The following is a 22866-nucleotide window of genomic DNA, read 5'->3' on the forward strand; positions in this document are numbered from 1 at the left end:
TGGGGAGCTTTCTGTCCCAAATTGTCTACTAGATTTTGCCAAACACCTCCAGAGTTCTTCAAGATCTTTTGGCTGTTATCTGTCTTCCAAAAATATATGAATTAATCTACGGGACTCGGAAAGCGACAGGAAAAGGGGTCGAGTTGTGGTTGAAACCCACCCATAAGGTCTCCTCTCATTACTGTCCGAAAGCTAAACATTGACACATAAAACGTTCCTTTTTTCCCAACATTTTACAGTCGTTACGTTTTCCCTTAAATTACTCTCCATAAATAAACTCTCTATATATAAAAAAAAAAGAAAACGAAAGAAAGACACCCCTTTTTCATAAATAAAAAAACAGATTTCCAGCAAAACAGAAAGGCTTGTGTACAAAATAAATAAAAAAATTTCAACATATGAACAATATACAGTGTTAGCAATGTTTGTTTTTTTTTTGCTTTTTTTTTTTTAAAGAATTACTGTAGTGCATTTTCGTTTCACCACAAACAAACGATATTTTCTGTTTTCTTCTAAAAAAAAATCTGCAGGCAAATTAATATCCGGACAAAAAAAACGAGGAGATGCAAAGTAGCGTGGTCCAAAAGTTGGCAAAAGTCTTCCATCGCAGTTCGTGGATGTAAGAAGAGTTCATTTCATAAGTGTCCTTTGTGGAGTCTTTAAGAAACAAAAAAAAGAAAAGAAAAAATCTTGGGTGTTTTCATTGACGATCTAATACGCTCTACGCACAACGCCAACACGTCCTACACCGAAAACGACGCCTCTAGCTAGGTGTACAAACCTCCTACTGGCCATTCCGCACGTCGACGCGCGTCTTACGATAAATAACATTTCAAAACGAATGTGTGCAAATCAGGTCGGGGTGCGTGGGCAATTTAACCTTTTCCAACCGAAAAAAAAGAAAAATAAAGTTTCATGTAGTTTCCAGAATAAAAATCTAGACTCTGGTTGAAGTTTCGTACAGTGTAAAATTTTTTGAGACACCGTTTCGTTTCGCGCCCACAGCCCCTGAACGCACGGCCCTGCTCAGACACGGGACAGGACTCTGGTCATTTAAAGCCACACTGCGGAACATTTCACCCAAAAAGGAGAATACAATACAAGGATTTATTTGATTACGGGTGATTTTGGTAGCGAAATATGCAGAAAAATAAACCCTTCCCGCATTTACTTTACAGTGAGCGAACTCGCCTCTCCGTAGACCTGATGGAGCGGGACATAGATACAGACGGCATCGCATCATAGAAGGGGGCGTGGCTTCGCTGAGGGGGAAAACAGAATCTTTAGGGAATTTTCCACTCTTTTTAGTCATTTTCTGGTGGTATCTGAACTTATTGTCACATACAAATAAAGTCAAGTCTAAATCGGGCCCATATGGATATTTTTCCACAGCAGATTGTTCAGTAGAAGCGAAAAAACGGCAGTCGTAGGTAGCGCTAGCTCGTGTTAGCATTAGCACGTTGCTACCATGTAGCATCATGTTAGCATTCGCCGTTATTTATGTGTTTATGGACTGTTGAACCACTTTGCTCCTCTCTACGTCTTTGTATCTTTATTTAATTTTCTCCAAATTGTTTTCCCCTTAACTTAATGCTTCTGTAATGCTGTCTGTATCTATCGCCAACTCGTCTCCATGGAGATGCCGCTTTAACGACGGGTAGCCCAATGTTTATGCCTTATTTGATAACCCACAGCGACTTGTTGATGATAGAAATGAAAAGAAGAAGTGGCGTTCAGTTAGCAAGCCGGCTATTTAGCTTGCTCAATGCATTTTCCCTATAGCCGTTAGCTTTTAGCCATCAAACATCGCAAACAATGAACGACCCAGATGTTTTAAGCTGTTGCCAACCCATCGACCACATTCAGGTGAGGTCAGAGCCTAGCCAGAAATCATGAATGAATGTACAGATCTTTTGAGATGCTACTTTAGAAATGAATTAGCATCTTTGAGCTAAATGCTAGATCATATTCTGTCAAGTTTCTGCTTTTTGGTGCAGAAACACATCCAATGGCAACTATACATCATCTTATGATAAATTAATGATGGCGAAACAAAATGTATGTCATACCTCGCCGTACTTTAGCATTGTGCCTGGCTTCTCCATTCATTTGTATGGGAAAAGAACGCTTTGGCTAATAAAAATAGTACGACCAGGCTCATTTAGCTAACGCTGTTTCTGTGATTTCTCTGATCATCAGGAGCCGGCGTGTTTGCTTAAGCAATAATATGACCTGGAATGTTCCGCAGTGTGGCTTTAAGCACCAGTTAAGCGTCCGCAATGTCCTATTTTACATTCATGAGACCTGTGGGATCTTGAAATATGGTGGAAAACATATCTGAGCTACACGAGTTTCATCAAATCCATCAATGAGACAACGCTCGAGGTGGACTGGCAGCTTCCCTGTAAGATTTAACATATAAAAGCGTAAACATTCCACCTTAAATGCCATTTTCCACACTTTTCCCACTCTGTTTCGATATGCTTCAAAGACGTAGCTTCCTCGACTTTTACAACATCATAATAACAGACTAAATTGGAACCGAGTGTCTGAACAGGGCGTGAATTTGTAAGTATTTTTGGGGGCTATGAGGTTCCTGTTGTGCCCGTCCAGTGCAAACCTACCTAACAAACACAGAGCTTTTCAGACTGACAGAGCTGGAGGCGACTTGGGGGCTCAGGCGGGAGGAGGAGGAGGGGGTTGGGGGGGTCTGCAACACAAATAAGCAGTCACTAAATTGCATGAACCGTCTCACTCTACTGTAAAGTCTGTGTCGATTCAAGTAGATGTCGCTGCAGCGCCCCCGTGTGTCCAAATGCAGTCAGTGCCTCCAGAGTTAACTACTTCTTCCCCTCGCCCGCTCTGAAACAACACGCATGATGAAGACACACACAGACAGCCGTGGAGAGAGTGTCTCTGAACGCTCCACAGCGCCCCCGCCTGGTGAGAGAGGGAGAGAGAGAGAGAGGGCGGTGCTGCGGGCGCTGCTATAGGCAGTCCTTGCACAGCGCCACCTGGCCCTTCTTGTAGTTGCGGCAGGGGCAGATGCGCCTCAGCGTGGGGTGGGCGCCGGCGCAGCTGAAGAGGAGCAGGTCGGACTGGAAGACGCAGTGACGCCGCGCCTCGCTGTAGGCCGGGACCACCGTGTCGGCGCTGGACTCCACCGTCAGACAGTCCACTCCGTACCTGCAGGAGAGGGAGGGGAGGGGGGGGTCACTCACTCTGCTCGAAGGTTTTTAAGATGACTTTGAAAGGGGAAACTAACTGGAGGCACTGCGCAAAAACAAAGAATGTTTTGATGTGCGGATTTAAAAATCGCATTGCTCAATCGGGTCAATTTTTTTTGCCCTTCAGCCAAATTTTGCCGAAGAATATTGTCTTTTTAATACCGTCCTGGTGCTTGACTGTGCACCAGTGTTCATTTTGACAACATATTTTTATTTAGTTTTAGTCAAGATATAGTCAAAAAAATCTTTTCAATTTTCGATTTTTCGCATGTCAATTTAGTCGACTAAATTTAAGACTTTGCATTTATAATATTCATTATAATCACATATAATCTTGTTCCTCTGCTTCATGGAGCTGCTCCACATGAACAAAGCTCAGAGCTGATCCTTTGGCAGAGAATTTACATGATATGAGGCTCTTTCAGTGTAGGTTTGGATGATTTTAGTCTCTCCTTTTCCTGTCTTATTTTAGTCGACTAAAATATCTGGACATTTTAGTCATAGTTTTAGTCTCTTGAAACATTTTTCATTTAGTTTTAGTCCAATTTTATTCATCAAAAATATTACTTTGACAAAATAAAGTGCTCATATTAACATGAAGAATAGACTACATGTTTCCCTTCTTTGTGTTCTTTTGTCAAAACTACCTAAGGTTTTGTATGAAGTATTTTTATTAAGTTTAAGTTTAACACTAGATACATAGTTATGGTCATTTTACTCTTCCATCATGTAACAGTTAGACTGGACAGAAGGATGTTTAGAGGTTTAGAGGTAACTTCAAATCATAACAACGCCGCCCAAGAAGTGACTTCCTGTTTCAATCCAGCACGCCAAAATAAAAGCACACAGCTCGTCTCATTGATTAGTTCAGCAGGTACTTGCAACACTACAAGAATATGAGTAAATACACACATTTTATGTGTTTTGTCTGTTGATAGCTAGGCAGACAGAAAGTGTAACTAATGAATAAGATTGTGCTTTTATTTTGGTGTGCTGGATTGAAACAGGAAGTCACTTCTTGGAATTCTGGAAATCTAGACTCAATGAACAACAAAGGAGTGCAAAGATCATCACTATTAAAATCACCTCTGAAAGCGACTTTACGAATACTTTTTAAATGTCATACGGTGGATATAGAAACACCGACTCTCACACGTTCTAAAACACCAGCTTGAACAAAAACCCGATTCTGTCATGGCTGCTGCAAAACAATGTAGGAGGAAGTCAATAAAGGCGAGACAACAACTTCTCGGTGCGGAGGAGGGCTGACCCTGCTGCTGGGAGGGATACGAACATTGGAAATGAAGTTTATACAGTATGTGGGCGGATCTCCGAGACAGCACCTCAATGATTCAGCTGGCAATAATAACAAACTAACCTGGTAATTGAAAAGGATTAGGATGAATGAGCCAAAACAGTGGAAGGTGTTATAATAAACCTATGCAGTCAAACTAGTTGAGCAATATCCCTTTTTCCCCATGAATTGTAGATTTAAAGCCAGATTGAATCAAATTAAATGCTTTTAATGACAATAACGGCCTCTGTTTTGGCATAATTAATTGCCTGACTAAATGCTTTTTAATATCCCGCAGTAAAACGTGTGTCAAATCTAAACCCTCCCCCGTCAGCTGCTTCAGACAGAGATGAGGATCAGTGTCTTGTGAACTGTGAACCATAAATTTTAGTGCACAAACATTGCCCCCTGGTGGTTATAACCCATTCTCTGCGGTCCACTGAATAGTGGCGCAGTAATTCAAGCCGGCGTGACAGCTCCCCCTCCTGGCCACAGGCGGCGGCTGACACAATGAGTCTCACCGGGCCAGGTCCTTGTCCTTGTTGAGGTGCTGGAAGAAGGACGGTTCGCAGATGAGCTCTTGCTCCTGGCACACCTGCTTGCAAGAGCGCCCCGGGTCGGCCATTTTGACCTGCAGAGCGGCGAGGGGGGGCCACATCACCTGACCGTGACAGAAGTCCTAAAGACAGAGAGGTGTTGTGTCGTCATCAGAGAGAAAATGTTGTTTATATGTGACAGAAACCTTTTAAATGGTACTGTATCTTATAATAAAATCAATTACTTACTATGAAGGGTTTACAGCGTGATTAGAAAAGTCATACCTGGTTTTCGATAAAGGCGTTGACCCGCTGCAACATCCCCTCACAAGTGAACTCGTACGGCAGGTAAGGCTCAATCTGAAAATATGCAAAACAGTTTCACAATTCAGTAAAGCACAAACGTCTCATAACAAATACGAGATACAAGATACTAAATCCTTTCCTAACACTATGATCCCACTCTTAGCAAAGTTACAGGTCAGGTCTGAGGAGAGGCCGGCTCACAGTGAAGACTAGGGTGACCACTTTGAATCGAAGTGAAAGTGGGACAAGTCGTGTGATGTGAGAGGACGTGGAGGGACAGACATGAGAAACTAAACCTCAGATGAAGATCAGCACTGACGTGTTTCCTTTGCTATTCAGGTCAAAAGTCACACATGCAGATAGAAATAAGTCACACAATATCATAATCCAGAAAGTTAGGACACAATATTCTACATTTTATGCAAAATTAAAGCAACAGGTTTTAGTGCTTTTGAGAATATGACTTATTTAGATGAATAACATCCGTTGGCATGGCACAGTTTAAAGTTGTTTGCCTCTATCTATGTCACTTCCTGTCGCCGTCTAATAAGGAAGTAAAACTATAAACATCACTAAAGAAAGCTGGGTACATTTTTTTTGTGTAAAATCTTAAATATAATTGTCCTCTTAACCCCAGCCTTAACCAAGTGTGTTTTCTCCAGTTCAGTTTTACCCAAATCTAAAAGGTTACAGCCAATAGGCCAGTGTAGCGCCTCATTTGAAAGCTAAGACTTACAAAACTGATCTAAAAGGATCTTTTTCCTCGTGTCGCTGTCACATTTTTGATAATTTTTTTCATCTCTTTTTTGTTGAGTTTTCATCACTTTTTTTCCTCACTTTTCTGTTACTGTTTTGTTGATTTTTCGTGGCTCTTTTGTTGTGTTTTTGTCCCTTTTCTATTGCTCTTCTGTGGCTTTTTCATCACATTCATGTCACTTTTTTGTTACATTTTCATCCTTGTTTTTGTCTCAGTTTTGTCGCAATATTGATACTTTTTTTCAAGAAGATTGTAGATTTGGGTAAAGCCAAACTGGAGAAAATGCACTCTGTTAAGGCGGGGTTAAGTGGTTAACTATGTTTTATGCCTTAAATGCAACTAATCTATGCATTTATCATCCAATAAAATGTGGAAACATTGGATTATTCCTGGAATTTCGACTAATTGGGCAAAACAATAAAACATGCCGTTGAATGTGCTTTGGATCATACAGCACTTAGAAAATAAATGTATGGCATAAAAGAGGAGCAAATCTAGATTTAATGCCTATTTGAAACAACTGTCATGGTTTTCAGTGACATTTTGGCACAATTCCGGCCAATAATTTGTCATTCTTTATATACATCTAACTTTTTTGTATCTGAATAGGTGGGACAACTTCTGTTTAATGAAGTAAAAACACCCGTAATGACATAACAGCTTGTATTTGATTCTGTTTATTCGGAAATGGGACAGATAACTGGGTTAAATTGTAACTAAACTAAAACAGCTTCTCTAATTGAATCACGCATGAGGCCTATAGCACCATATAGGAGACAATCACTGCAAAGCCCTGGTGTTACATAAGAGGAGTCCTAAAGCTGGTGAAATATTAGCCAGCCGCCTGCTCTTTGTACCCGCAGCCCGAGCGACCGACTGCCCAGACTATTGTTAGCCGAAGGAGGGGAACTTCAAACAGCAGCCAACAACAAGACCCGGCTTTGTCTGGGCTGCCGAGGTTCCTGCGCAGGAGAGAGAGCGGCACTACCTTCTGGCTCAGGATAGACTGAATGGCCCTCTCCACTTCCCCGGGATTCTCGATGTCCACGGTCCACACATGAGGCCGCCCGATGTACACCTCGGCGTACGGGTGCTGGGAGGTCAGCTGCAGAACCAAACCACAAAAGCAATCATGAATGTGTTTTTTGTCTCGGTCCAGGGGGCGAGTTTCACAGCCAGGGGGGGGAAACCGATGCGCGACGTTCCGCTCTCACCTCTCGCAGCGTGGGCTTGCCTTTGAAGAAGTCCGTGTTCTTGCTGCTCTTGGGGGGGTTGAATCTGGGGTTGAGGAAGGCGCAGCCGTTGGCGATGGCCTCCAGCGGCGCCGGGCCCTCGTAGGGGAAGGAGAGGCCCACGAACAGCTGTGAACGAAACAGAGGGGGAGAGAAGATTAGGATTTTAGGTGGAACTGGTGTGTGAAGGGATCAGAAGTACAGGCTTTCATGTCGTATGTCCAAAAACGTCAAAGGATATAAGTACTTAGAAATCATATGAAGTGAAGCAGAGATGTTCCTCCTGAGCACTTTCTTGTCCCCCTACCACACAGTCAGCCGGAGAGGACACCGATTCCACTATAGTGCTGTCGAAGATCTGAAATGTTGAACTGCCTGAGTTTGCTGAGGTGGTACAGCTGCTGCTTAAGCACAGTGGAGATCTGCTGTTTCTATTTCATGTCCTCAGAAAAGTTCACTTCAGAGCTACTGTAGCCACTAACTGTCAGTACAGTCATAGTAAGCAAGTTTGGTTGCTGGAGGGACAATCTTTAACGTCAAAAGAGCAAGGGCTGGACCCTCCAATTGTCGGCCGAAGTAAAGCAATATTTTCTACAAATGCCAGTGTTGCATCTTATATGGCCTGAATGGATGTCCTGCTAAGAAATGTAAAAGTATTTTTCACATTACAAGAATACTTCGGCGGCACGGTAGCGCAGCGGTTAGTGCTCTTGCTTCACTGCTAGAAGGTCCAGGGTTCGATTCCCACCTGTACGGGGCCTTTCTGTGTGGAGTTTGCATGTTCTCCCCGTGTCTGCGTAGGTTTCCCCTACCACTAAAAACATGCCCAATAGGCCAGGATGAATGATGTGTATGAGTGAATGTATGGTGGTGGTCAGAGGGACCATTGGTGCAGACGTGTGCAGTTGCGACAGCGCTTCTGTCAGTCTCCCCCAGGGGAAACTGAAGCTACAAATGTAGCTTACCAGCATGGAGTGAATGTACAATTGTCTGTGAAAGGGGCTTCTTCATCTTCATCTTCTTCAAAACCATCTTGAGGGCCAGAGGTTCTATGATCAAGGGCCTGATGTTGCCTACCCCTTGTATAGGCCAATGATTCCTTGGGGTTGGAACTCCAAACTGGAGGCCCTAAAGCACTATGGGAAGTCTACAGAGCTTTTGAAAAAATGGTTGACAGAATTAAATGGTAAACGGTCTCAACCTAGCACTTTTCTGCCTTCATTAGGAACCAGTCACCCATTCACACTCTTATTCATACACTAATGTACGCAGACACTGGAGGCAAGGTGGGTGAAGAGTCTCGCCTAAGGACACAATGACAGCGTGCATCTTCAGGAGCAAGGATTTGAACCCCTGACCTTCGAATCATGAGACGACAAGCTTTACCAACAACGCCACTGTCGCTCCTGGCCTAACTAACTAAAACTACAATGGTATATGAACATATCAAAGCACAGTTTCCCTTTACCAGAGCAGTTTGTCAGGTTGGAGAAAAGTTTCAGTGTCACAAATGGTAGAATTGGGGGAGAAAAAGGTCGACCCACCCGTGTTTGCATTTCACACAAAATACAGAACACAGATGATTGGCTGTTGCAAAAGAAACAAACACTTCCACAGATAAAGCTCTTACGGCTGTCAGCGGGATTTCAAAGTTAATCCACAAAGTTTTGTCCTTTGCTGAGAGCCGCATTTAGTTAAAAAAAAAACAAAAAACAAACCACCTCTTTTTTTATCAGCACAAAATAAAGTTGAGGCAGCACTTTGAGCTTTATGAAACTGCGGGGAGGCCGACTCGGGCTAAAAAAGACGCCAGCGTGAGCTGCGTCTCCCGCGGACTTCTGGGAGGACTGCGGTGTTTTGGCGTGCGAGATGGAGGGGGGGCTTTAAATAACAGGTCATCCCGGGAGGAGAAAATATTTGTGAACACGCCGGGACAAGAAGGAGAGAGAAAGAGTGAGAGAAAGAGAGAGAAGGGGGGAGAGTAGAGGAGGAGGGGGGAGATTTCTATGGCCCAGCGCTCATTTGGCGCGGGACACAATGGACGGCCTTGTTTTGTAATCACAAGAACAGAGAGGCCCCATACATTTGCCTGCCTCACAATGAAACAATACAGCTTCAAATGAACACTTATTGCTACTAGACCCACTTGTTCTGCGCGCGGTACGGCCTGCAGGGGGCAGCAGAGCACACATTTCAGCCTGTGTGGTTGTGGGAAAGCTGATAGAGAGGGATTTTTTCCGCCCACAACGCAGCTTCAAAGACTTCAGAAACTTTATGGGTGATCTTTGACTTCTCAGGGTGCATGAGATTCAAAATAGGGGCAATCATTTTACCGATTTACGCTCGAAATACACAATTCAGATCACTGTGCACATTTCAAGCAGGTCCAGGAGCAGTGACATTTGAGAGAAGACTGAAATATGACCTAAACTGACCCGACACTCCTCTTCGTCACTATATCAACACACAAACAGCCATCGTCATGACTTTGCCTCATTGCCGTGCGCTTTCTGCCCAACAGGTGGCAGCAGAGCACACGTTTTGCCCCATGTGAAAGTGAATGCACAGGCTCCTTGATGCTGAGAAAAAGCCAGCCACTATTTATAGGGGGGAGAGAGCGGGGAGTGGGGGATCGAGAGGCTGGGAGGGAGACACTTCAGCGGACACTACGTAAATCCACAGGAAATCAAAGGGTGTTTGTGCTGGGCTGCAACGGCTGCTGCGCTGTGAGCGTCGGAGGTTAGAAACCAGGGCTATTCTGTGACATTTCAATCTCACTCACCCAGAAGATGATCCTTAACTGTTTGAGCTTTTCACAAATCAACAAGTGAGGATAAAACGTTCACTTTCTCTCTATTTACAATAACGGTTTGGGATTCCTGATCACTTTTCCATTTTAAAATCCACTCTACAAGTTACAGGCTGCACCATCCTCTTACTGCATGATCTGAATGTAAAGTGGATTGTACACTTTGCATCCCCCACAGTTTTCGCTTAGGTCCGATTTTGAGGCGTTATGGGTTTCTATTTCCAAAGTCTTGGTTTCTCATTTCATGCAAATGTCCTTCCACGTAAAAGCATCGCCTTTAGTTAAAGAGATCGAGTTTGGCATGTGTGGAGATTACCAATAAGGACATGGAGAGCTAGACAAGTGTGGAAAACAATGTGGTTAATATCTGAATGAAATGATTTAATGACATTTAAACCTAAAAATCAAGGTGAATCTAAAATAAACCCATACATTTGAACCTGGCTCTGTCCATGAATCAGTGTTTTATTGTTTTGTTACAGTTTTCAGTTACAAATTACAGAAAACTTGCCTTTTTCTCTCATGTTTGTCAGATTTTGCTTAACATTGTTCCCAGCTTTCTTTAGTTTGGCCATTTTTTGTGATATTTATAGTTTCCCTTCCTTATTGGACACTGACAGGAAGTGACATAGATAAAGGAAACAATTTTAAACTGTTGCCGCACCGACCATGTTGCTGTGGAACTTTACCTTTATCTATGTCACTTCCTGTCAGCAGCTTAAAATTTCGAATAAAATTAACTTTTCTGCCCAACATTTCCTCATTAAAATCGCTGCTTCGCTGAAATAAAAATGATAATTATGCAGCTGATGTCATCCTTCTAAACAAGTCATATTTTCAAAAGCATTAAAACCTGTCACATGCACTTTAGAGATACTAGATGCAAGTTGGTCATTTTATACTCACTACTGCCACCTCAGGTCATACGTGTAACTGCACCTTCTATATTAAGCACTTCAAACCTGAAGAAACGATTTTTTGAGTGACAGTGCAGGATTTTAGAGGCAGTTGTGGTGAACAGGTCTGGGATCATTCTACACATTAGGACATGGCTGGAACATGTAGGGGGAGGAAAATACTTAGCTTATCATTTTTAAACTCTGTATAGTCCCTTTAAAGTAGTACAGGGCGATCACGATATAAAAAAGAAATATCATGACAACAATATATTTGACGATATAATTCAAGATTCCAGCCTTACGCCTATTGGGAAGATTAATGCAAAGATATTACATTCTTTTTTTTTTTAGCACCATACAAATTTCCTCACAAATATGATCTACTCATCTACTCTACATCCTTCATTTCATTTCACTTTTTAAGCCTCTGCTCCCGTGTCCTCCACAGTCGCGTCCTACACAGTCAGTGTTTGTGCTGCTCTGATGGAGCTGAGCGAAACAAAAACTACATCGTGTCGACAGCAATATAACAAATTACAACACTATCAAAAAGTGATATTGGGATAATGAAATGCAATATGGTCCACCCCTACTTTAAAGTTATATTCTCTTTTGACCTATTCACCTGCAATGTCTGGGTGTGAGGACATACTGTATTTGTAGAGGTTTAGGTTTTATACTTCACTAAAACAGGAAGTCTTTCTCACCGGAAACGACCTCCTCATCAATGACCGTATCCTCCGTGATTTGCAAATCGCGGCCATTCAAACCGAGCTTTTTCGTTTCAACTGCGGCAAACCTCCGCCGTAAGCTATAAAAAGGCGAAACAAGAGCCCTCAAAAGGATGACAGCGCAGCTTTGTTACCCTCGACCGGCTTGATCGCTGCCGCCGTTCACCTCTTGCGATGCGTTATTTTAGGAAGTGTAAAAATAAAGAAAAATGAAATATCAAACATGAGCAAGCAGCTTGAGTTCTTTGCCGAGTATTTTCATGACGCGGCTCCAACCCCACGAGGCCAATTAGCTCCGGAGGTGTGTGTGTGTGTGTGTGTGTGTGTGTGCGTGTGCGTGTGCATGTATGTGTATGTGTGTGTGTGAGGGGGAAATGAAGGCAGCTCCCCACGGTTCAAACGCCTCCGCTGCTAAAGTGCTGTTATTTCAGGGGAATGAACAAGGTACTGAGAACACAGTGAGCTGCTACTGAAGACAGGCGTACTCCATCACTGAGGAGGACTTGTGTGAAGGTAATTTGTATATTTGTTCATTTATTAGCCTTTAAACCATCAGCAGAATGTGATACTCCTCCCATAATACACAAACCTGAGGCCCAGAGAGAGAGACTTTTACCCAAACTACATTCACTGTCTATTTATCCTTCCTCACAGGTGAAGAACCTGGGTGTGATCTTTGACTCTGAGCTGGCGTTTATTCCACACATTAAGAACATTACAAAGATAGTTTTTTTTAATGCCCTGCTTTCTGGCCTTCCCAAGAAGAGGATCTCAGGTTTACAAAACTCAGCAGCTCGTGTCCTGACGAAGACCAGGCGGGACCACATTACACCGGTTTTAGAATCGCTGCATTGGCTCCCCGTGTGTTTCAGGATCGATTTTAAAGTTCTTTTAATGGTTTTGGTCCTTCTTATCTTTCAGAACTGCTTTTACCTTCTGAACCTTCATGGGCCCTTCGCTCCTCCGGCAGGGGTCTCCTTGTTATTCCTAAAGTCAACAAAAGGACTCATGGTGAGGCGTCTTTCCAGTATTCCGGCCCTCGCCTCTGGAACGACCTGAGGAGGAGCTCAGGGCTGCAGAGAACGTTGACCCGCCTTTTTAGCTTAGCTTTTAACTGACATCTATTTTTTTTAGTCCTAATATATAATATATATGGGAGGGTGTGCCAGGCGTATTGATTGATTGATTGAAACCACCACTTGCTTTCAGAGACCAAGAAGGAAACAACATGGAGGTAGTGACGCTCAGACGGCTCCACTGAAGTTCATGCAAAGTCTTACTAGCCAAATCGAGTTGGCTTTACTGGGAAACATACGTCATAAAGAGATCAAGAGAGATGGAGCCAGTAACCAATGAGAGCAGCCTTCCCTTGAGGATTTGAAAACACTTCAATATTTTGCATACAACCCCAACATGGCTCGATTAAACACATCCACACACACTGAACTGCTCAGATGCGCCGCAATAATGTAATGCTGTCTGCTGCCGTGGGTATTGAACAGCTACATTTTAATTGCTTTGGGGCTCGCGGGACGCTGTAGGAAATAGTTTGAAGGTTGCACCGTTCGTGTTTCTGCTCAGTGATTGGATGTTGCAGCAGAGGAGGCCCCGTGAAAGCCGGTGTTGCCGCTGCATAAAATCCTCTCCATCGACAGAGCCGGGGCTGCGCCTTTGTCCCCGGCGTCCTTGGCTTTCTGAATGGAGCGGCTCTCGTTGAAAGAGCAGAATGCAGGTGATTTAACGTTCAGACGGAGGCGCTTTTACAAATGTTGAGTTTGTGTCAGAGGATCGCGAACGTTTTTGCAATATGCTGTCGATGAACAGGTCGCACGGCCCTCGAAAACCTGACATGAACACAAGGCACTTTTAAACATAGAGGCTTGTCTGGAAGAACCGACGAATAACATATCTGATCTTAGATGTAAACAACATAAAAAAAAAACATGTGATTTTATCTAAAGAAAGACGTTGGTTTGAAAGAGTTAAAGAAGCAACAATCCCTCCATGAACTGAAATGGCTGACTTCGATTTAACTTTTCCCCACTGTACAACAATCTCCATCACCCCAGGCTTGGAGGCGAGATTTTTTTTCTAGGATGGGAAAGGCCACATCTCAAAACAACCCAAACTACCCGTAGACCTAAACCTAACCTTAAAAATACTAGAATCAATGGAAAAAGCCCTTCCCTAGTCTCGCATACCAGACTCCGCTTCTTTACAGAAGAGGGTCTGGCAACACTCCATTGCGCTTTCAAAGGAAGTGATGCAGCGATATGGAGCCTACCGACCAATCAGAGCAGCTCCCTGAACGTCACGTTGTTGCGCCTTTGTTTTGTAGTTTTTCAACACAAGCAACCACTTCACGTAATGCTCCGGTTTGCTTGTGTTCTTAGGTTTTTCTGACATAAACGACAGAAGTCATTTACTGAACTCCGTGTGGCAGGAGCGCCATTGTTAATGTCCCAATGACAACTTTCTTGTCGCTGTTTCTGTCGTCACATCTGCTATGTTCTCATTGGCTGCTATGCGCTTCGGTTGTCCCACATTAGTCCCGCCTCAAGCAGTAGCTTTTCTACGACAGGGTCGCCAGACCAGTCTCCTGTTTATTAATTAATAAACATCAGAGATTAGTCTGGATGTCAGGCTAGCCCTTTCCCATCCTAGGAAAAAAACTCGGCCCAGGACAGATCAATAGGCAAGCGGTGATCGGCTGAGAGTTGGGCCGTTCAGACTGAAACTCAGGTGTGAGTTAGGTCATTAGGACTTAGAACTACAAAGACTCAGAACTACAGAGGTGTTTACCTACAGGTGAGAGTAGCTGTTACTAGAGGGGAGGGAGTGAACCAAGCTAAACTCCTCCCAGTGGTCTTTACATGGGCTGAGCTGAAACTTTAGTGGACTGACGACGACTTTTGGATGAGACTTCAACTACAGAGTACAGAGGACAACTCAAGAACCTTCATTCAAGATGTGATTCTATAGAGGAAACAATAATAAAGACGTTTTAGTCACATCATTCCCATATTTTTGTTTTAAAAGTAGTCAAATTATCACCAACTTATTTTGTATGTGTGCCCCTGGAGGTACACGTACAACAGTTTGGGAACCACAGACTTGAATGAAGTTTCTGATTAAGATTTGAAGCTCAATCTAATGTAGTGAACAGAGAAATGTTTCACACACATAAACGCTCCACTACTCGGGCCAGCGCAGATTTTTAAAAGGCCCATTTTGTATTTTATGGGGGAAATACCACAATATAAAAAGTACAGCAAAAGCTTGAACTATGTCCCATTCACAAAACATGGAACAATCTTAACAACTCTCACCTTCTCCATCCCTGCAGTCTATTCATGTTTATTCTTTCATTTAAAGTACTAAAACTAAAGAGGAACCATGTAATAACCATAAGAAGTGTCACCTTGGTTTCCCTCAGCAGGAACTGGAGGTCTCGGCCGCTCAGGATGCCGTGGTTCTTCACGTAGCTGGGCAGGTGGATGGTGCTGGTCCCGTGAACGGTGGCGTGGACGTCCATATAGCTGTGGATGATGTCGAGGTACTTCTTCTTGTCCTAGAAGCAACAGAGGAGTGGTTAATGTCATCACTGGACTAAGGGTTCATCTTCGACACAGCAGCACGGGCTCTTTTTGCCTCCCGTCCTGATGCAACCCCCTCCGGCGCTAAAAGTACAAAGTCTTCACATGGCAGTATTGGTTTTCTGCGTTTATCTTGGCTCCGCTCGTATCGCTCCACGATCTCATCATTTGCCCGATGCCCTGCTGAACTTTTGTTTCGCGCTACCTGTCTGACCATCTGGCCACAATCAGCCGGGCCAGGTTAAAAATAGCCTCCGAGCACGACTTGCCGTTGGGTATCGACTCTGGCCTCCGTGTCCTTTATTAAAAAGACAATCTACCTCATCCGGATTCGCAACGGTCGGACAGGCGAGTCAGAAAGGTTAGGACGCCGGAGGGGAGATTGAAATATTAAACACATTTAACGCCTGCTACCTTTTCCTTGTTTTAACCCCCCCCCCCTAGGTAGGTCCTAATCCCCGACGGAACCAGATTCTCATTTCGTTTTCCCTATCATTACGTGCTCTGTGTGACCTACATTATAACGGGTAAACCATGGCGAGCGGGGCCGGGGACGGGAAAGGAATATATATGTGCAGGTAAGGTTGGAGCTCCCTGATACTGAGGAAGATGTAAAAAGGTCTGGGAAAAATCACTGCCTGTTATTCTCCAGCACAATCATAAAAAACTAGTGATTCATTGCCACAGAAGAGGCTTGTATCAACTTTCCACATGAATTAAGTCTCTCAGTTCACCTCTAAACCCCCGCCTTAACTGAGCGCATTTTCTCCAGTTCAGCTTTACCCAAATTACCCAAAACAAAGTTCCCCCTGATCCTTTCTGCCCTGCCAATAATATCCCACTGGTGCGGAGACAAACATGGCGGAGGTGCTGAAACATATAACTCCGCCCCTTTCCCCTTGAGTCTCCATGGAGACGGCTGTCAATCACAGCAGAGCTCAAGGGGATGAGAAGTTTTACTTTTGAGAGCACACAAGGAATATTTAAAACATAAATAATACTATTTTTAAATGGGCCTAATTGTATTTAAAGGGGCTAGATGCAAGTTAGTCATTTTATACTCACTACTGCCACCTCAGGTCTTATGTGTAACTGCAGCTTCTATATTAAGCTTGTGCATGACGGCACTTAAGACCCGAATTAACACCTTTTTGAGTGACGGTGCAGGATTTTAGAGGCAGTTATTGTGAACAGGTCTGAGCTCATTCTACACATTAGAACATGGCTAGAAATACTAACATTTTTAAACTCCGTATAGTCACTTTAACCTAAATATTAATGAGCAGGACAGAGCAGTTTTCTTCATTATGAAAGATCAGGAGAACTTTTAAGTTTAGCTCCAATAAAATTGATTAAAATCGTAATCGTTCAAACTGAGTAAAAAAATAAAAAAATCAAGATTTAATTTTTTGGCCATATCGCCCAGCCCTACTTTGTCGTCACGCTTTTGTCACTTTTTTGTTTTTATCTTCATTCTCCTCTCAGTTTCGTTGCTATTTTGAAACTCTTTTCCAAGAAGCTTTCAGATTTGGGTAAAGCCAAACAGGAGAAAAAGCGCTTGGTTCAGGCAAGTTTAAGAGGTTAAACTAGAGACATTTCGATCACCTACCTCCACAACCATTGACTACAGCTGCTCAAGGGCAAAGTGAAGGAACATGGCTGCCATACGACGTACTTCGCAATCGTCTCTTCACATTCAAGAGGAAAATGTCAACGTCTGGGCACCAAAAATCATCCAAACAGGAATCCCCACTTCCATTAAGGGCTATAAAACACACGTCTTAAATAACTTGAGGGACTGTGTGTGTGTGCCAGTGTCTCCGCTCTCCTCGACCTGTGTCTTGGGGCTTGGATTTCATTCGCCGCTCGTCGCTCTCCCTCCGGACCTGCCTATCAGATGCCTGGGGCTGGCCTGATGTAACTAAAGCAGGCCCGGTGTGTGGATGCGGAGAGAACAAGAGAGAGGGGCTGCGGCCTAATTAGGACGCTGAACTCTCTACCTGCTAATCTGTCCCCCGCAGGGATCTGAGCTGTACAGCGGTGTTTGCTAACAGTATATGGGAATGCACACAAATGCATTTCCCGCCATTTATTTCTGCCTTGTTGTGACTTCCCCGTGGCAGAAAACAAAACCCCAAAGGAAAGAGGACGGTTGTAAGTGGGCATCCTTCTCCTCCGCAGTGGCGATTTTTTTTTTTTTTCTTTTCTTTTCGGTGTTACTGGACAGAGAGTGAGCGAGAGAGAGTGGAGTGGCCCGAAGCAGCTGCCACACAAAGCGTCTTCACGGTCAGGGGACATGAGCGGACAGATGCTCCGTGAAGCATGGGCCACTTCCTCCACAAAACAACAGAGCTGGAGCAGGGAAACCATGATAATATCACTGCTATGTCGACTAGCCAATGAGATTCAGGGAAAAATTGTACTGACTGATCCAGAAAAGTCATAAATATGGCCGTCACCAAAGCAGTAGAGAAACGAAAACCCTCTGCTTGAGCTTGTATGACTATATTTAATCCTGTTCTCAGTAGGGCTGGGTACCCATGCATTTTTTAACTTTGTTTTCGATACTGATACGTGAACTATACCAATACTAAAATATCGGTCATTTAGACACAATCAAGTCTGTAAGATCTGCAAATTTATGACATCAGGTTCATCAGCAATGTCAATAAATGTATGAAAATGGGGGGAAATTGTGACAAAAAAATGTGTAAAACAAAATTCTGAAAAAATAAAATATATGGTTTTTTTTTAGAAAATATTAGCAATAAAAAAAAGAGGCAAAAATTAAGAAAAATAGGGGGAAAAACTGGGGAGAAATTGTGGAGAAAAAAATGGTGTAAAAACAAGATAAAAATTGCCAAAATTAAGAAAAAATGTTGGGGGAAATCAGGAAAATTGGGTGAAATTGTGACAAAAAATTTGGATTTTTTTGGGGGGTAAAAAATCAGAAAAAACGTGTAAAAAAAAATAAAAATTTGAAAAAATATTAGTAATAGAAAATTGGCAAAAATTAAGAAAAATAGGAGGAAAATAGGGAGAAATTGTGACGAAAAAATTGTGTTGAAAAAAATGCAGAAAAAAATATTAGTGATAAAACATGTAAAAAATGGAGAAAAAAATTGTGGGTAAATTGGGCAAACGTTCAGAAAAAAAAATGGGGAAAAAAACTTTCATTTAAGGGCACGCTTGCAAATCAATGGCGCTGTGATGAACACACAGTGCAGAATGGGTCCAGTTTTGAGTTCGCCCTATGATGTAATAAAATCCAGGAAGCACAAATCGGAGCAATTCGGCGTTAGAGGAAGAAACCAATAGCGTACAGGGATGAATGAAGCAAAACAGTGCTCCCTATATGTTCTTTTTTTGACGATTATCATTCAGTTAAAAGCTCAGAGGTCGACTTCGCGTGCCACGTTGCCTTTAAAGCTCACAAAATAGCACGTACTGCTTAGCATCGGCTCGCACCTCGTGAAACAAAGCATGCGTTCTGTGTGCGTGACATCTTGCTGGCTCGACATCCCTGGACCAATCACGGCGGTGAACACGTCCACAGCAAGGAGCCTCCGTGTGTGTGCGGGCCCATCGACTTGCATTAGCCCCCGCAGTGATAGAATGAGTGCCCGGGCTGGAGGGGTTGATTAAAGCAGGAGAGAGGGAGTGGGAGGCGCGGTTTACGACCTTGTAAATCACGGGGAATTTGTAAACGCTGCCGCGGAGCGAGAGCGAGAGAGAGAGGGAGCGGAGGATTTAATGTACCGTAATTTAAATGGGAGTTCACAGTCGCCATGAGGAAACGGCTTTGGGCCTGAGTTGCAAGGGCTGATGGGAGATTTGACCCGTTGCGGTGTTTTTGTTTTGACAGGTTGTAGGAGTAGGCCAGGGGTGGCCAACCCGCGGCTCTCGAGCCGCATGCGGCTCTTGGCCAATTAGAGTGCGGCTCTTTGCATGATTGGAGATGTTTAATACAATGCGGCTCTTTGCAAAATAATTGGTAAATATTTCCCATAAACTGTAACAGTCTTTGACCAAAAATCCAACCATTGTCCTACAGACCCTGTTTCCATCTCTACATGAATGAGAGTCTGTATCTCTCTCCTTTTCGAGGCGGCGTGTAAAAGGTGCCCGTGCAGCCTCACTCACAGCGGGATGTAGGTTGAACAACAGGCAGGCAGATCGTGGCACTAGGATTAGCTTCTGTGCTTTTCAGGTTTCTGATCAGCTACTCTTTATTTGACGTAATTTGGCCACATATTCACAGAAAAAGATCAACATTAGGAAATGGAAAAAAGCGGAGCTCTTATTAAGCGTATGATGCGAAGCGCGACATCGTAACGCGGAAATACGCAAAGTCATGACTTTTCTTTCACACGTGCTATAACTGTAACAGATGCAACTTAAAACAGACTCTCAGATCCTCCAGAGGCTCCTGGTTAAAGTTCATGAACTTTGTGCAGCCTAGAGTGCGTTCTCTGCACAGTCCAGTCAGGACAAAGCTGCAGGCACTGAGCGCACAGGCCAGGGGCGAATCAGAGAAGGGGGCTCAGTGGGCAGGGCCCCACATACAAACACACCCCAGCATTAAAAAAAATAAAAATAATAATAATAATCTAATTCTGTCTCAGTCAGAACAGGAAACACAAAATGTCATTTAATATACATGTATTTCTATCTTGTTGAGGAGTAAAACCATTCAATCTAACACAATTATTTTAAAGAAAAAGAAAAAGGCATAAAGTTATAGTTTATTGTGATTAAATAAAACGGTCACATTCTATTTAATCACAATAAACTACCGCCCCGGGATCTCGCTAATGGTCGGTGCCTTTGTGGCTCTTCACAGGATCAAGGTTGAAAATTTCGGCTCTTGGTCTCCGACTGGTTGGCCACCCCTGGAGTAGGCGGTACTGAAGCGAGTTTAGAGGTGGATTTCAGCAAAAAAGCTCAAGGTATTCTACTACGACTTTTGATGTTTCATTTTCAGAAGTGCTTTGACCCTTTAAAGCAGTACTTAGCAACTTGTTTACCTTAATAAATCCTTTCCGTAGTCGCTACAGGGGTAATACAAGTGGGTCTTTCATCTCCCCTTAGTGTCTCTAGCCAGAAAACCACAATTGCAACTTTCCCTGCACCAAGGAATCACGAAGAAGAAGCTAACAGGCTAACGGGCAAAGCTAACTGCGGGCTAGCACCACTTACACAGTATTTACAGCCAAGTTTGAGTGAAAAAAATGATCTCCATTGTGTAATTGGATGTACAATATCCCTCTCTCCCTTTGTCTGTAGTATTTACTCTCATGGACAATTAATGAGTAACATGCGACGACACCTGCAGTGGCGCTTATGGCCTCTAGGGGCATGAGTTACGTAGTTCTGCTTTAAACACCCGCCTTAACCAAGCACATTTTCTCCAGCACGGAATTACCCAAAATCTTAAAGCTTCTTGACTGAAGGTTAAAGCCTGTAGGTCGGTGTAAACATCTTATTTGAAAGCTAAGACTTGAAAAACTGATCGAAGCTCCTCGTTTTATGTTTTTGAAACGAAATGCGGCCATAACTTAACCAAAAAAAAGCTACGAGTACGGACAAAAATGCAACATAAAAGCCACAAAAACGACTTAGAGTTGACAACAAAAAAGAGGAAGAAGCTGAGATCATAGCTTTGTAGGTCTTAGCTTTCAACAGAGGCGCTACACTGGTCTATAGGCTTTAAGCTCCAATCAAGAAGCTTTAAGATGTGGGTAAAGCTGAATCACCAGGTAATGCTCTTCCATCAGCAGGTTTCTTCTTCTTCTTCCCTGATGGCACGCGCATACTCCAAGAATGAAAACTCCCGTCTTGAACTGCAGAAAAACTGACTCTCTTGTCGAGTGAAAACGCTGTTGCCTCACGCTCTGTGGATTCACACGTAAGCGGGACTTGACTCTGTTCATTTCTGTGATATTTCCCTTTTTTTTTTTAAATATATATAGTTGGAAATGTTCAGTTGCGAGGCAGTGGCGGCGGCGGCGGCGATACTTTGAGGCTGTCGGGTTTTTCTGAACCTCGATCAAAATGCAGACAGGTGCTCCACTTTTCCCCTCCCACGACCCTCACACCTCCAGACTTCAAACGCAGTCAGATAAGGCACATTTCGTATCATTTTCGACACCAGGGACCGAAAGTGTGGAAAAAATAACTTCTATAAATCGAATCGGAGGAAGCACACTCCCTTATAGAGGGTGAGAGATAAGCCCTACAGATAGGAAGTATACAGCAGTAGAAGAAAGGGCAAGCAAATAACAAAACTTTTACTTCGTCAATCAATACTCTATATTTCTTCAATTGTTGCTACAGATCTGTGGAAATTCCAATTGCGAGTAACACCTTTTGCCCGGTGGAGGTGCCATGTCCCTCAAGTGAATAAAACATAAAACGTGTTTGGATGGGAGCGGCGGAGTGGAGTGAATAAATGAACAGCATCTCTCAGTCCGACTCATCTCAGAACTCGCTGCACGAACGCTCATGCCTGTTTAATAGTGCCGGGGCGCGCTGCGACAGACGAAAAATCCCTAAAATGCATGGCAGAAGCTGGAAAACTCGCGGTAAACATAGATTCGACACATGTGTTTAGCGTCATGTACTTTGTGGTTTTCTACATTATCTGGAAGTCGTCGCAGACAAGCGTGAAACCGCTGAGAGGAAACGAAAGGCCCAGGACGTCATTGAAACTCAACTTGTGGTGCAATAAATTCCCCTTACAACTCACAGCTAATGAGACCCAACTTCCTATCTGCAGAGAAATGGAAAACAGGCCAGAAAACCGCGAGTGACTGTTCACAATGAAAGCCTTAGACATTGGTGGGAGATAACTAATTCTCCATCAATAATTTAGCTCAAAAACAAGTCAGTGTCAATGGGACTGAAAAGAAGCGTTTTCATCCATATCCAAACAATGGTCTAGGTCAGGAGTGTCAAACAGGCGGCCCGCGGGTCAGATCCGGCCCGCGAGATGATTTAATCCGGCCCTTGCCTTGTAGAGCATAAATTCCTGAGTATAGATACAGACAGTACCTCAGGAAAAACAGTTCAGGGGGAAAACAATTGAGAAAAATCTAAACTTTCTCTAATTATTCAAAAACTACTTTAACAAATGCTGAATTATGAATATAGTTTTCTACTAGCAAAGTGGTTCAACAGCCCATAAATAAATAAATAACGGAGAATGCTAACACGAAGCTTCATGTTAGCATCGTGCTAATGCTAACGGCTAGCTAGCACTAGCTACGACTGCTGTTTTTTCACTTCTACTGAACAATGTGCTGTCAGAAAATATCCATATGGGCCCGATTTACACTTGACTTTATTTATGTGTGATAAATAAGTTCATATTCCACCAGAAAATGGCTAAAAAGATTTTATTTTCCCCCTTGGCGAGGCCACGCCCCCTTCTATGATGCCGTCTGTGTCTATGTCCGCAAAAAAGTAAGTCCATTCCTG

The 22866-nt window shown here is 43.3% G+C and overlaps 1 protein-coding gene across 1 annotated transcript in view; it reads right to left on the reverse strand.

Moving 5' to 3' along the window:
• Positions 1-1607: 1607 nt before the first annotated feature.
• mgat5 (alpha-1,6-mannosylglycoprotein 6-beta-N-acetylglucosaminyltransferase) overlaps positions 1608-22866 on the reverse strand; it is an 81536-nt gene continuing 60277 nt past the window's right edge. Inside the window, exons 12-17 of the mRNA XM_079581831.1 lie at positions 15213-15362; positions 7335-7481; positions 7109-7225; positions 5343-5417; positions 5043-5200; positions 1608-3186 (exon numbers count right to left, since the gene is read on the reverse strand). Coding sequence (XP_079437957.1) covers positions 2988-3186; positions 5043-5200; positions 5343-5417; positions 7109-7225; positions 7335-7481; positions 15213-15362 — 846 coding nt within the window. The 3' untranslated portion in view covers positions 1608-2987. The remainder of the gene's footprint in view (positions 3187-5042; positions 5201-5342; positions 5418-7108; positions 7226-7334; positions 7482-15212; positions 15363-22866) is intronic.

The sequence above is a fragment of the Gobius niger genome, assembly GCF_951799975.1.
Source record: "Gobius niger genome assembly, chromosome: 23".
Classification (NCBI taxonomy): Eukaryota; Metazoa; Chordata; class Actinopteri; order Gobiiformes; family Gobiidae; genus Gobius; species Gobius niger.